Here is a 14,236-nt window from a genome sequence, read left to right on the forward strand (position 1 = left end):
CAGTGATTGAGCTGGCCACGCCCACTGGCCACGCCCCCTCCCCAGCCCCGTGAAGTGAAGCACAACCTTAATGAAATCGAGTTTGATACCCCTGACTTAAGCCATGATTGGGTGTAAGATGCAGGATTAATAACCTGACCAAATGAACTTCTAGACACTTCCCTTACCTGCAAAATGGTTGAATTTACTGAACCAGCCCAAGGCATCTGGCTGTGTGTAGCTGAGACTCTCCCATGCCTACATCGCTGCATTCAGCATCCAAGTTGAACTGACAATTGAATTCTGCTTCAGTGCTCCCAGTGCAATAACATTCTTTAGTGCAAACAGACTACTTTTTGCGGGGCGACAGTATAAGTTACCTTAGGGATTGCAGGGAGCATGATATTGGAATGTTCCTTTTTCTCCAAAACTTATCATTTGAGATAATTACCTATCTCAATAACAGAGTAATGAAATGGGAAAATTTATGGTCATAATTTTATTCCTCTCTGAAACTTAACTGGCTGAATTTGAGCCAGTTGCTATCTATATACAGTACTTTACAGTTTTTTTTATAAAGAGTATGAAAGGCATTTTTAATATTAAGATCAAAATGTTTCCCAATGTTATTAAGAATTAAGAGGCACACTCCAATGGCATGGGATCCTATCCCATGCCAATTAAAATTAGTATACTAAGCAAAGTTACTAATAATATAGGCATAGGATTGGCACACTAAAATTTAATTGAGTTGTAAACAATAAACAACCGTTAATGCAATGGTACTTCCTTTTGAATAGGTTTGAGTTATAAAATACTGTGTTAATATTTATGGGATGAACTGCATTAGAAGTAGTGACTTTTAAAAATGGTATAAGTGAAATGTTAACTGGACATAAGAGTGGACAGTTTGATATTCATGGAAGATCCTTCCTTCCTTCCTTCCTTCCTTCCCTTCCTTCCTTCCTTCCTTCCTTCCTTCCTTCCTTCCTTCCTTCCTTCCTTCCTTCCTTCCATTCATCCATCCATCCATCCATCCATAGGGTGTTCCGGGTCCACGTGGCAGAGATGGTGAACCTGGTACGCCTGGCAATCCAGGGCCCCCTGGACCTCCAGGACCTCCAGGCCCCCCTGGCCTTGGTGGAGTGAGTATTAGGGAAAGTTTTAATCCTACAGCTTCTGCATGTGAATGTTACACAAGTAATGTAAAATGCCTCTTTCACTGGGTTTGCCTCTCGAGGATTCCTAATGGAGAAGCCTTAATTCAGAATAACACGTATAATGTGTTGCCTACATTTCAAATACCCCAAATAGCAAGTAACACTCGTGGTTATTTTTTAATCAATTAACAAGGCCTTTGACCCACTCCTGTTGCTTTGCTCTGTGAGTCTCTCTGCGTGAAAGAATAATGTTCCCTTGTGTTGAAAACTCCCTGCATTGCTTGAAGGGGGGAAAAAAAAGCATCATCATAATCTATAGTAATACGAACAAAATTCCTCGCAGCATAGCTAGCTCATAATTACTAAGTTTATTTTTCTGCAGACCGCCACAAAGAAGCATTGGTTTTATGGAAGAACGCATTCTTAATTTTTGCCAGGTCAACAGAGGGGCACAAAAGGGTGGGCCATTGTTCTTTGTAAATTCAGAGTGTGCCCCATGACCCAGAATCCTTTGTAATACTAGAGTGTTCGATGGGCTTCCTCAGCAGGCTGGCTGAAGTGGGAAGAATTCCCTTAAAAAAGAAAACTTTAGAGGCCAAAGAGACTTTGTCAGTATAGTTTGGACCAATAGCCCAGCAGTGAATTAGATATGCCCCCAAAATGACGAAGGCCCAACTGATAATGCAAATGGCCTCTCGTAACTTTGGGATCTGCTGGCTTTGCTTACATTAACAGAGAAATTATAAAATATTTCTACTTAATCTACTAATTATTATCCTCTAGCTCCTTTACAGGGAAATTTTTAAAAGAGTAGTGTCTAATCCTTGAATAAGAAAGCATAGAAAGATCGAATTGTTTTTAATTTGGGGTAGGTTTTAGAATGGTCAGCTGAGTGATGGCTATGGACAAAAACATTTCCACCATGAGGGTTTCTATAAAACCATTCAATTGAATGACTCACATGCTTTAATTTCTTTCACTGTGAGTCGTGGATTTTTATTTTATTTACAGTGCAAACACAAGACCAGTGATAGAAATGTTGAATAGTATTTCTGTAGAATATGTACCAAGTTCTCACTCCATATTTGCAGTAACTAGTTCATCTTTGGATATACTTTATTACACCACCCATAGGATACATTCACAAGGTCATATTCTTTTAGTCCAATTAATATACTTTAACAACTAACTTCCACTTATCCGTAAACACTAACAATTCAGCACAGAAGATGCATTGAAAAGAACGGAAAACACCTGCTGTAATTGTTTCCAAGCAACTAAGAACTACTCATCCTAATGTTGTCTCTTAGGATGTGAAATTTAGGGTTGCTTTTCTGCTCACCCCCTAAATGGTGACAGATTTTTCTTTGAAAATATACTTAGCAAAATCCATATTTAAGTTACACTTAAATTATTCTAAGTGTCCTTCTATAACTTGAGATTCATTGATTTACTTTACATTACAAACATCATGACTTCAAGAGTAGTTAAAATCTCTTGTATTTATAAATAATTCTTGAAAAGTTGGGTAGTATTACTTTTATTTCTGTCACTACAGAGTTTCAATTCATGTCCAATAAATGTTAAACATATTTGTAGTAGAATAATCAATTGCCAAACAACCCCCCCCCCCACACACACACTTTTTCTCTACCTGAAATTCTTTCCAGAAATGCCTCCCAATAAAATATCTGCATGAATTGCAGGGAGAGAAAAAAATGGTAAAAGAGAGCAAGCTTACCCAATTTCCCCCCCTCTGTAACACAGCAAAGATTGCCCATCAGATATAAAAGAAAGCTCTGTGCTTTTAAAATACCTTCTTATATTTCATATGGTACAAGTGTTCTCCATCTAACCACGTCATATTCTGCATCTCATTGAAACTATGTTTTTTTGTTTGTTTGTTTCTCTGCAGAACTTTGCTGCTCAGATGGCTGGTGGATTTGATGAGAAAGCAGGCGGCGGGGGTGCTCAGATGGGAGTGATGCAAGGACCTATGGTAAAGATTAGGACAGTGTCTACATTCCTTCAATATTTGTATTACTCTACTGGTTTTATATTAATTTGTGGGTCTTGGCTTAATATCCTCCAAAGAAACTAAAGAGTTGATTTTTGTGAGACTATGAAAGTTGAGTCATGATAATGGGCAAGGCAGGTTTGGTAGGCTGTAGCAACCTAATTTGACCTAGATTTCATAACAGTTTTGCACATGCAAATGCATTTGATCCAAAGCTCACATTTTATGTATTTAAAAAAAAATCAAAAATATGTTAATATATGTTTTGGTGAGAAATACGTTATTTCTTGTATGCAAAAATGGAAGAAGCAAAAATAAACTTTCTAAGTGGGAAGTAACCACTACTCTAATAAGGTGATCTAAATTGATTTCAAAATTGATTTTCAAAATGATGACTTTTCTGCAGAAAACAAACCATACGCTTCCTACTGTGCTTAGCATTGTCACTTGAGCCTGTGATTTCATTGGCCAATCACACTGAAAGGGGTGGGAGGTACTTTCTCATAAATTGATTGGGCGTAATGTTGCCTCCATTTTTTTTTCCAATCTGAGGTTCCTTAAGAGCTAAATACCAGTATTTCTTATTTTGGGGGCGGAAATGGGGGAAGAGCTGGGAATTTAATCAAGCATCATCTACCCTAAAAATGTGGCTGCAGCTTTTTAGTTTCATAATTAATTTTAGGCCTGCTCACCTAAAGAACAGTCTCAGTGGCTGTTTTGGAGTTATGTGGATACAGGATTTTGAGGGTCCAAAAATAGATCCAATCTCCTTGGATATTCACTTGAAAGAAATAGGTTCCTTGATGAGCCAGGGGTGTTTTTCCACTTCTCATCTTTACGACCCATGCAAATATTGAGTGTTATGGGGTGATGGTTCTCTACAAAAATTGGAATCTTAACAAATATTTTAATTTGCCATTCTCTTGACAGTGTGAAGCATTTGCTAGGGGATACAGTATATAACAGCCTATTCAAATCTGTAGAGTAGTTTATACTTGGAGCAACTTGGCATACTAAATGCCTATTTTTATATTAGAAATTGTGCATTTTTCACAACCTTAAAAGAGATCAGCAAAATCGGTTGGCTATTGCAGTATCAGCAATGGCTGTGTTGCTCATTTTATATTTCAAATTATTTAATTAATTATTTTAATTTTCACAATGATACAGTGGTTTGGAGATATACAAAGCAGATATATTAATTTCCGTCTTTTAAGAAGACATCAAGAGTACTTAATGCTTATTTTATTATTTAATCTTATTATCCTTTTATTTTGTTTTAAACAAAACTATTTTCAGAAAAATTATAAATATAGATAATGAATGAGGTTGTGCAACTTTTACTCAATTTTACAGTAAAGATTCCAAGCAAAGTATATTAAATTAATTTTATGCTATCAAAAAGAAACAGGTCGTATTGTGATATGAGCTTTAACCTTAAATTTTTACAAGATATTCTTCAGATGGCCTTAATTTGAGGAATTAGGTTATTATTTATACATATATGATTTCTCCATCTTCTCAGTCAGTTTGCTTTACTACACAGGTTGTTTTTCTTTTGAAAATAAGAAATGGCAGACAAATGACTGTGTCACATACTTTATCTAGATTATATCAGCCATTAAGAAATGGTTGATTAACTTTCATGGTGCAACCTAATAAATCAAGAACCTCTTGATTTTGAATCTCTTGATTGAAAATAAGATTATACCCCCTTTCCATTTATTTATTTTTTTAAATCAAAAGGATCCTTCCTACTAATTCAAATATTCAAATGTTAGTACCGGTAGCTCAGGTTGTTAGTTTGGTTGTTATAACTCTTTTGAGTAGCATGTTTTTTAGATACTGGCTAATTTGTGCGATGAGGGAGGGGGTTGTTGGTCTGAGCTCTGAGCTTGGCAATTTGGTTGAAAGTGTTTTGTCACCATTCGAGGAGACATCGTCAGTACACTTTGAATTGTGCTTGTCTGTCTTTTAAAGGCCAGTGTTCGGACAGATGAGCACAATTCAGAGTACACTGATGATGTTTCCTTGAGTGGTGATGAAAGATCCACAACCAAACTGCCAAGCCTGGAGCTCAGACCAACAGCCCCCACCCCCATCCTACAAATTACCCAGCCTTTAAAAAACATGTTACTCAAAAAAAGTTATACTCCTAGTTTAATAACCAGTTAACTAGCCCAGGACCAGGGCAAGTTTTTATGTTTTGAAGTGATTCCATCAAAGTCATAGCAACATCAATTTTCCCAATACCCCCAATCCCAGCAAAAATTGGTTCATAGTCAATGTGATATTCTATGTTGCTTGGAAAGAATTGCATGGGCATAGGATCAATTGGACCTATTGTTTGAAGAGCAAAGACAGAAGGGAGATCTCAGAATCTCACCTCAGTTCCTGTGGAAACCGCATCAGGCCTTCCATTTTGTTCCTTGGGAGCCTTTAGATAAAAGTGCCTTGCTCATTTTAAAAAATATTTTCTTAGTTTGCATTATCAGATTACTCAAGAACCTGAGCAGATTGTTGTAATGTGCAAGTGGTTTTAGAAAATAGCTGTAGGCCTTTGTATTATTATTTTTTTTTTGCCAAAGCTTCTTGAGGGCAGGTGCCAAAATCTTTGAAACAGATGATTATAGATAGGGAAGTAATAGAGAGGGTTGTTTCAGGAACTCCATCGGTGTTTCCCTTGGATCAAGGGCTGAAGTTATGCAGAGACAGACAGCAGCTACTGTTCTTCAGGATCCAGCAGGAAATTTCTGCTATCCAGCATTTCTTGGCAAGCTGTAAATGAAATTCAGTCTTAGTCAACATGGACTGTTTCCAAGACAAGTGTGTGTGTGTGTGTGTGCACGCGCTTGCTTTTTTTTTTTTTTTGCCTCAGCATGCCTTCCCTAAATAAAAACAGTTCTGCGTGATACAGAGGGAGAAAGAGAGAATTAAAGGACATTAACCAACATTATTGTAGGGACGCGGTGGCTCAGTGGCTAAGATGCTGAGCTTGTCGATCAGAAAGGTTGGGAGTTCAGTGGTTTGAATCCCTAACGCCGCATAACGGAGTGAGCTCCCGTTACTTGTCCCAGCTTCTGCCAACCTAGCAGTTCGTGAAAGCAGCATGTAAATATGCAAGTAGAAAAATAGGGACCACTTTGGTGGGAAGGTAACAGCGTTCTGTGCGCCTTCGGCGTTTAGTCATGCCGGCCACATGACCACAGAGACGTCTTCAGACAGCGCTGGCTCTTCGGCTTTGTAATGGAGATGAGCACCTCCCCCCTAGAGCCGGAAACAACTAGCACAAATGTGCAAGGGGAACCTTTACCTTTACCTTTAACTAACATTATAGCAATAGCCATGAGATTAGCCCTACTCTCAGTCAGGCTCAACTCTTCTCTTGTGCTTCAATTATAAAACATAACAATATGGATATAATTGTTTTTGCTTTTTTTATTGTTATATAGGGACCAATGGGGCCACGGGGTCCTCCAGGACCATCAGGATCTCCTGTGAGTATAGAATTTGATACTTTCCTTAGATGACCTTGTATATCCAGAAAATAATATAGTACAAAAACAGAAGGATTGTTCTATCTTGAGATGATCACTGATAGTGCTTCTACCACCATTTTTCAGGGCCCTCAAGGATTTCAAGGCAGCCCCGGAGAACCCGGAGAACCTGGTTCTGTGGTGAGTATCTAGAAAGCGGGGTTGTCTTAACCAAAGACAAAACGTGTGACATTTTCAGCACAAAAAACCGATATATCGCTATATGTTAACTGCCATGTTTGCCTGCAGAGATTTCCTTTCAACTTCAGCCAATAGAACTGATTGAAATACCCAGTCTAAGGATCCTTAAAAGGTGTTAGCGTCAGGAAAGATAAAAGTACTGTGCCTTCTTTGGTGTTACATATAGCACACTGAGAAAGTCTTGTTTAGGAGAAAGAAAAGTTATCCCTGGTTAAATATGATGGATGTGTGGTACAGGTAGTCCTTGACCTAAGACCACAATTGAGTCCAAAACTTCTGTTGCCAAGTGAAATAGTTATTAGTTGAGTTTTGCCCCATTTTACAACCTTCCTTGCCACAGTTGTTAAGTGAATCACTGCAGTTGTTAATAACATGATTGTTAAATGAATCTGGCTTCTCCATTGAATTTACTTGTCAGATGATTACATGACCTGGGACATTGCAACCGTCATAAATATGGATTCATCAAGCAAAGGAAAGATAAGAAGTCTGCCCTTTTTAAACACAGCTCAGCAAAACCCTTTATTACCTTAATAGTAACACAAAGAACAATGTATACTTTCAGGAAAAAAAACGGTTTGTGTTTAACAATTTTTCTCCTTCCTCTCAGTCCTTTCCCTCAGAGCAATCTTCTCTAGTTGCACTAATTTTAATCCTGGGGTCAAAAAGAGAGAAATGGGAACAATAATGGAAAATAGGGTGGATGCATCTTGAGGAGAGAGAATTGGGGATAACTATCCCGACTTCCTAGTTTGTTACTTTTCCTCACTTTAACACTATGAAGCCAACAATTCCATTATATAGGGTTTGGGGATGTGGAAATGCTATTTAAAGAGCAGAGGCTTATTACAGATTTACAGAACCTTTGCCCAATCAGCCAGATAATTATGAGCTTTGGGATTTTTTAATCACATTCTCCACATTGATCTATTTGAATATTATAATAAGCATTCTTGGCCCGTTGTACATTCCTTAAAATTGTTCTTCCTCTATTTCCAAATCTCAACAAAAATGTATACATTGTAGATATTGCGTGTTTATCATTTGTACAGAATTCATTTTCAGATTTATCACATTCTGTTCCTAGTAACTATATATTAAACCTCTCTGAATTGTGTATATGGGAACCATTGAAACTAAAACTATCTGACCCTCTTCATATATTAACCATTTCTCTTTGCCCATGTTTCTTGAGCTGAGGCCAACACAAGTATTTGGGTATAATCTGGGTTTGTACCTGTTCTATATTCGTAGTGTGGCATTCACAATATGATTTTTTTAAAATCCACATGTACCTTAGCTTTGTCATACCATGACTAATCATGCCACCCAAGCTTTAAATAATGATCTGCCACATTTAAACATCTTTTATTTCTTAACAAAAGCCATGCCTGCATCTAAAACAAACAACAGGCAGCAAAATATAGTTTAAAATCAGATAATCCCAGTCCTTCTCTTTCCTTTCCTTCTTGGAGAATCTCTCATTTAATCCTTGTTTTTCCCCCCCTGCATATAAATCTTTTTGTCACTGTTTAAAGGATGCATCAATTCTCAACACAGATATTGTCCTGAAACAAGAACAACTTTCTAGGTAACACATTCATTTTTACCATAAAAATTTGTCCTAACAATGACAATTGTCATTTCCCTCATCTTGTTAAATCTTTCTTAATTTCATTCCATACTTTAAAAGTTATTTTCAAATAATATACAAATCTTGTTAGTTATAATACCAAAATATTTTATTTTTCTCAATCCGAAAACCTGTTTTCACAGGGAATTATTTTTGGATTTCATATTCTCGGTCAACATCTTTGTTTTTTTCCTTATTAATTTTAAATCCGGCCAATGCACCAAATTCTCTTAATTTTCCCATTAATACGTCTATCCCTACTAAAGGGTTTTCCAAAATTAAACCAAATCATTGATGAATACTCAGTTTATAAATTTTATAATCTTTAAAACTTTTACTCCAGCAACACTCTCATCTTCTCTTATATCTGTATTCAAAGTGGGTATCTCTACCTTTTTATATTTCACAAGGCTTGGTCAATTCCTAATTCACAATATTTGTGGTTTGTAATGTATACTGCTACGGTATTTCACCCATGTACTATAATAAAGTTCTCTCTGAAATCTGTATCATCCAAAATTTTAAACAGCAAATTCCAGTTGAAAATATAGAAAGCTTTCTCTGCATCAAGAAATATTAAGACAGTTTGTTTTTCATTGTATTATTGCTCCAAGTTAATACCTTAATATTTTTAATGTTATCTTCTAATTGCCACATTGATCTTTATGGATAATGTAGGACATTTTTCAGTCTTTCAGCTAAAATTATAAATATCTCATAATCATTATTCAGTAAAGATATTATCCTATAATTTTTTTTGGTAAAGTCAAATCCCATCCTTCTTTAGGAATCAGTGTTACATATGTCTTTGTCCAACTGATCCAACTGTCTTTCTAGTATCTAAAATGTGTTCATCATTTTTTGCGAAGGTAATAAAAGCTCATCTTCAAAATAATCATAATAAGCCTTATGATTCGTTTGGACCACAGGTTCTGTCTTTATTTGTTTTTCTTTATAACATCACAAATTTCCCTTATTGTTATTGGTGCGTTCATTGTTCATTTTCAGGCATTTGTTGACTTGATAGATCTTATTTGTTAAGTATTCATTTTTTCTTGCAAATGAAATTTCTTCTCTCTTAGATAGCATTGTATAATACTGTACTGATGAAATTTTCTTTCAGTGTGGGAATGGCCAATCACTATATCAATCACTATAATTTTCTCATTCTGTGATTTTAATATTTTTCCCCCTTTTCCTTTCTCAGGAATTTTGCTGAGTCAAAATTCCGTTGTGTTGCAACATTCCATTTTATTTCCCCCTCTCTCACACAATTAACATAGAAAGCTGACACTGTAGGAGTTTAATTTGGTGCGGGATATTTTTTCTTTCCAGAGATCTCATTAGTTTAGTCTCTTTTATCTTTATATTTAGAACTATGTATATTTTCTTGTCTCTTTTTTGTTCAGTTTATTACTGGGTTGTATAAATTGTCCTTCAATAAATGCTTTGCAGTTTTTGATTTTTTTGATCTGAAAGTTTTATTTCATATACAGTACTTTATTATATTTTTATACCTGGATATTATTTACTGGGTGGCACATTTTAAACTATTACACTTTTTTTATTGCCCCAGTAATTAAAATAGGCACTTATTGCTTTATCGACTAAACTATTGCGCTATGGGGAGGTCATGACAGTATATGATATACAGATTATCTGAAAGGTGTGGGCATTTCCACATAATGTATATGTATCCCTTCTAGATTAGCAATCCTATTAGTTCTAGGCAATCCAATGTCTTTGGCAGGTGAGCCAATTTATGGCTGGTTTCAATTAGACTGTACAAAAGGAACCATTCTAAGGCCAGTTTCCAGATGGAAATGCTTGGTATTGGGGACAGGCCATTCCCACGTTGGAGTGAACACTTGCCATTGCCTCCATTGAGTTCTTGGATTTTCAGCTAGACCAGAATACCCTGTGAAAAGAATGTTGGCTTAACAATTTCCTTGATCTCGTAGCTTGCCCAAAATGAATAGGGGTGAAAATGACAAGACTTGATTCTTTTCTCTTAGGCAGCATTCCAATGGCCTGTAATGACCTTTAGTCTGTTAAGTTCTTCTTTCCTTCCTTTAAAAGAGGGGATGAGTGGATGTTTAATTTTTTATAATTTGCTTATTTAAAAAAAAAAAACCACTGATAACTAATGAATGAAATATCAGTTCAAAGCAGAACTAAGAAAGGTTATGAAAACCATGCAAGCTGTAATCCTATTCCTAAAACGATCCTTATTTATTATTATGGTTGATTGCACAGTCAGCCAGATGTTTAAACTGGATTTGGTATTTTTATGTATCTGTTGAGTCCTTCCCAAGGATCTGGTATAAGCAGATGTTGATGTTTGAGGGTGTTGGTGGTGTAACTGAAGAACCCATTTACTAGTGGGTTCAGGAATATGACTGACCATCCTTAATCTGTTGGTGCACTTCTACAACATCACATCTTTATACCTACCATGTATTAATTGAAAATGTTGCTTTGTCTTCCATGAATTTGGCTATTCCCCTTTTTAAATTACTTTATGGTCGTTACAACCCCTGAGCTATGTGTTGTCTTTATATTAATCTTTATCGGTCTTTATCTGTCTCGAATCTCCCACTGTTTGTTTTCAATGAATAATCCCAGGTCTTGTATTACAGCAAATAATGTTTTTTTTTTCCTTTTCCACACAAAGACTCCTCTATGGTATCCCCCTTACTAAGCAGTTGTACTGTGATAAACTAAATTGCTGGGGATCATAGGAGTTTCCTTGTTAATATGCATGGTAGATATCTGTTCACTTGGTATTGAAAAAGCTGTTTTCAAGGAAATGGGTGCTTAACTCCCTGAGTCAAAATAACATGACTTGGAAAGTCCTCTGCTGAGGCAGAATTTGAACCCAGTTTATGCTGAGTTTAATATTGAAGGAACCAGGTTATGTGTCCCACTGTCTCATTTGTTGTTCAATGTCACACCAAGTCTAGGATGTGTCATTACAACCCCTTGTTTCATATTTCATTCTTCTCAATTATATTTTCCTTTATCTTCTAGGGTGCAATGGGTCCCCGTGGGCCACCTGGACCACCCGGAAAAGCAGGAGATGATGTGAGTATTATTTTCTTAAACATCCCAATATTAGGATCAGCATAGGTGAATCAGCTTAGGTGAAGGAGGAGTTTGCTAGTAACGTTAGGTTAAAATGTTTATTTAAAAATTGTATCTTGATGTGTATATCGATTACCCTACACCAATAAATCTTTTGTTCTCAAAAGGGAGATGTGGATTCTAATATAATTATTCTGAAGAGAAAGATATTTGTAGACTTGACAGAAGCCAAGGTCTACACAGGTATACCATTTAAAAGAAAGAATTAATTGTTGCATAACAACCCACTGAGAATAGAAATGCAGAATAACAGAGCTGGAAGGGACCTTGGCTGTCATCTGGTCCAACTCCCTGCCCAACAAGGAGACCTGATACTATTCTGGATTCCATTTGGACAAATGGTTGGACAATCTCTTCTTAAACAATCTCCAGTGTTGGAGCACCCACAACTTCTGGAACCAAGCTGTTCCACTGATTAATTGTTCTCACTGTCAGGAAATTTCCCCTTCTTTCTATCCATTACCTTTTGTCCTGCCTTCAGATGCTTTGGAGAATAGGTTGGCCCCTTCTTCTCTATGACAGCCTTTCAAATATTGGAAGACTGCTATCATGCTACCCATTGTCCTTCTTTTTGTTAGACTAAATATATCCAGTTCTTCCAACTGTTCATTAACTGAGAATGTTCACTGGCTGATCCACTGTTGAGAAGAAGTGGGGAAAATACCCAGAAAGCTAAAAACTAGGGAAGAATGAAATAGAAAGGGACATGACTGCCCACCCAGCCAGGAACATCCCACATAGCACTATTTTGTTCCAGATTCTGTTTGTCAGTCATATGTACAGTACATACACAGCTATACTCAATGGAATTGACATTTAGAATGTCCCAATTGCCTAACCCTGAAATAGACAATTCCATAGCACTAATCTGCTTCTGGACATATATTTTTTTTAGGAATGAACTGTTAACATTTATAAAGGGAAAATATCCAGCCAAAACACTGAAGTGACGAGGGTCTAAATTTAGTTCTTTTTCATTTAAAATGGTACCTAATCTAATTTGGGGGCTCTTGAGAAGGAGGAAGAAAGTCAAGGGTTGTCTGATTCTTCTGTATTTTTTCTTTGTGCAAGGAAAACCACATCCCGTACTTTTAAAAATAAAGATGTCCTTCTGGATTTGCAATGTTTTGACAATAGAATGCTGGGATTTATCATAGATCAGGCCCATCCAATCAGAGTCTTGATGAGTCTTATCCACTTGTTCGTTGATATATTTTATGTAAATGGGATCCTTCCTAAATAAAATTACATCCATTTTATGTTTTTTCAGGGTGAAGCAGGAAAACCTGGCAAATCAGGAGAGCGTGGATTACCTGGACCTCAGGTATGGCTGTGTCCTCCATATCAGTTTAGAAAGCTAGATTCAGAAACCACAATCCTCCTATGTTATCTTACAGGTTATAAGAGGCACAGTATAAAATTATAGTCTTTGGGGCCAAAGTATCTTTCTTTTCTCTTTCTGGTGAAAATTGCAACCTTCATGATTCTAAGTGGGCAGGAATAACATCCTGCTTTTTGGGGTATCTTTACTGCATCGTTGTAATTCTGTATATCCTAAAGTTTAAGGACTAATGTTAAATCAGGGTGCTGAAAGGAGAAAGTAAATAACAGGGAACAAGCAAAATATTCTTATCTTCCCTTTAATGGTGAAGATAATCAGATTGAGAAGGAAATGAAGGATTATAAAGGCCATTTCTTGACAGACTTTGTTTTCTTCTATTATGATAAACATCTGTGGTTCCGACTGATCTAGGTTCTATGTAAATGATTATCGAATTAGAAACCCAGTTTTGCCTTTAGCTTTTGCAGATATTGTAGTTTTTAATCTGTTGTGAAGTTAGCAGTAATGTAGGAATTATTGCATGTGTGTTTTAGAAAGCGTGTCTATTTTTTTAACCAATTAATTTCTCATTTAAATTTAGGGTGCTCGAGGTTTCCCTGGGACCCCAGGTCTTCCTGGTGTCAAAGGTCATAGAGTAAGTTTGTATTCTGTAGTTGAGATTTTTAAATTTTAATTTAATTCGGAATTGATCCCTATGCTTCTCTCTCTTTCCTAGGGATATCCTGGTTTAGATGGCTCTAAAGGAGAGGCTGGTGCTCCAGGTGCTAAGGTAAGATCGAGAACTCCCATCCTAAGATATGATTGGCGAAAACCCTACTATTCTTTCAGCATATTGTTAAGATTACATTTATTTGTTCATGTTATTCATTTCCCGCCTACTCCCAAATTGTAAATTATAACTTATCAGTTCCTACTTTTTTTTTTAAAGGGAAGCTTCAATAATGTTGAATCCAGTGGTTGCAGGCAGGAAAAGCAATATTAATCATTCCTAGATTGAAATTCATTTGATAGAAAAATAATCTCAGATGCCACTTTGCTAGTCTAGATTTTTTTTCCAAGGAAGTCCCATGAAAGGGAGCAGGTACAGTTATTGTAGTATAGAAGGGAGAAAAACTCCCTGTTAAAAGGATGCTGATTTCTACTGAAATAGAAATCAGTTCACCAGAGATGACAAGTCAGACACTAAAGAATGAGATCAGTAATCAACTTCTGCTTCTATAAAAA

At 36.4% G+C, this 14,236-nt stretch overlaps 1 protein-coding gene across 2 annotated transcripts in view; it reads left to right on the plus strand.

Annotated features, from left to right (window-relative positions):
- Window positions 1–14,236, plus strand: part of COL2A1 (collagen type II alpha 1 chain) — a 78,914-nt gene that overhangs the window by 8,871 nt on the left and 55,807 nt on the right. For both annotated transcript variants that reach the window (XM_026673938.2, XM_087956447.1), the window contains 8 exons: window positions 1,023–1,124; window positions 3,055–3,138; window positions 6,609–6,653; window positions 6,780–6,833; window positions 11,557–11,610; window positions 12,941–12,994; window positions 13,593–13,646; window positions 13,728–13,781. In XM_026673938.2, the coding sequence (XP_026529723.2) occupies window positions 1,023–1,124; window positions 3,055–3,138; window positions 6,609–6,653; window positions 6,780–6,833; window positions 11,557–11,610; window positions 12,941–12,994; window positions 13,593–13,646; window positions 13,728–13,781 (501 nt within the window). The remainder of the gene's footprint in view (window positions 1–1,022; window positions 1,125–3,054; window positions 3,139–6,608; window positions 6,654–6,779; window positions 6,834–11,556; window positions 11,611–12,940; window positions 12,995–13,592; window positions 13,647–13,727; window positions 13,782–14,236) is intronic.

This window comes from Notechis scutatus, chromosome 2 (genome assembly GCF_049901735.1).
Source record: "Notechis scutatus isolate UNSWTSFEM ecotype Mainland chromosome 2, rNotScu1.2, whole genome shotgun sequence".
Lineage (NCBI taxonomy): Eukaryota > Metazoa > Chordata > Lepidosauria > Squamata > Elapidae > Notechis > Notechis scutatus.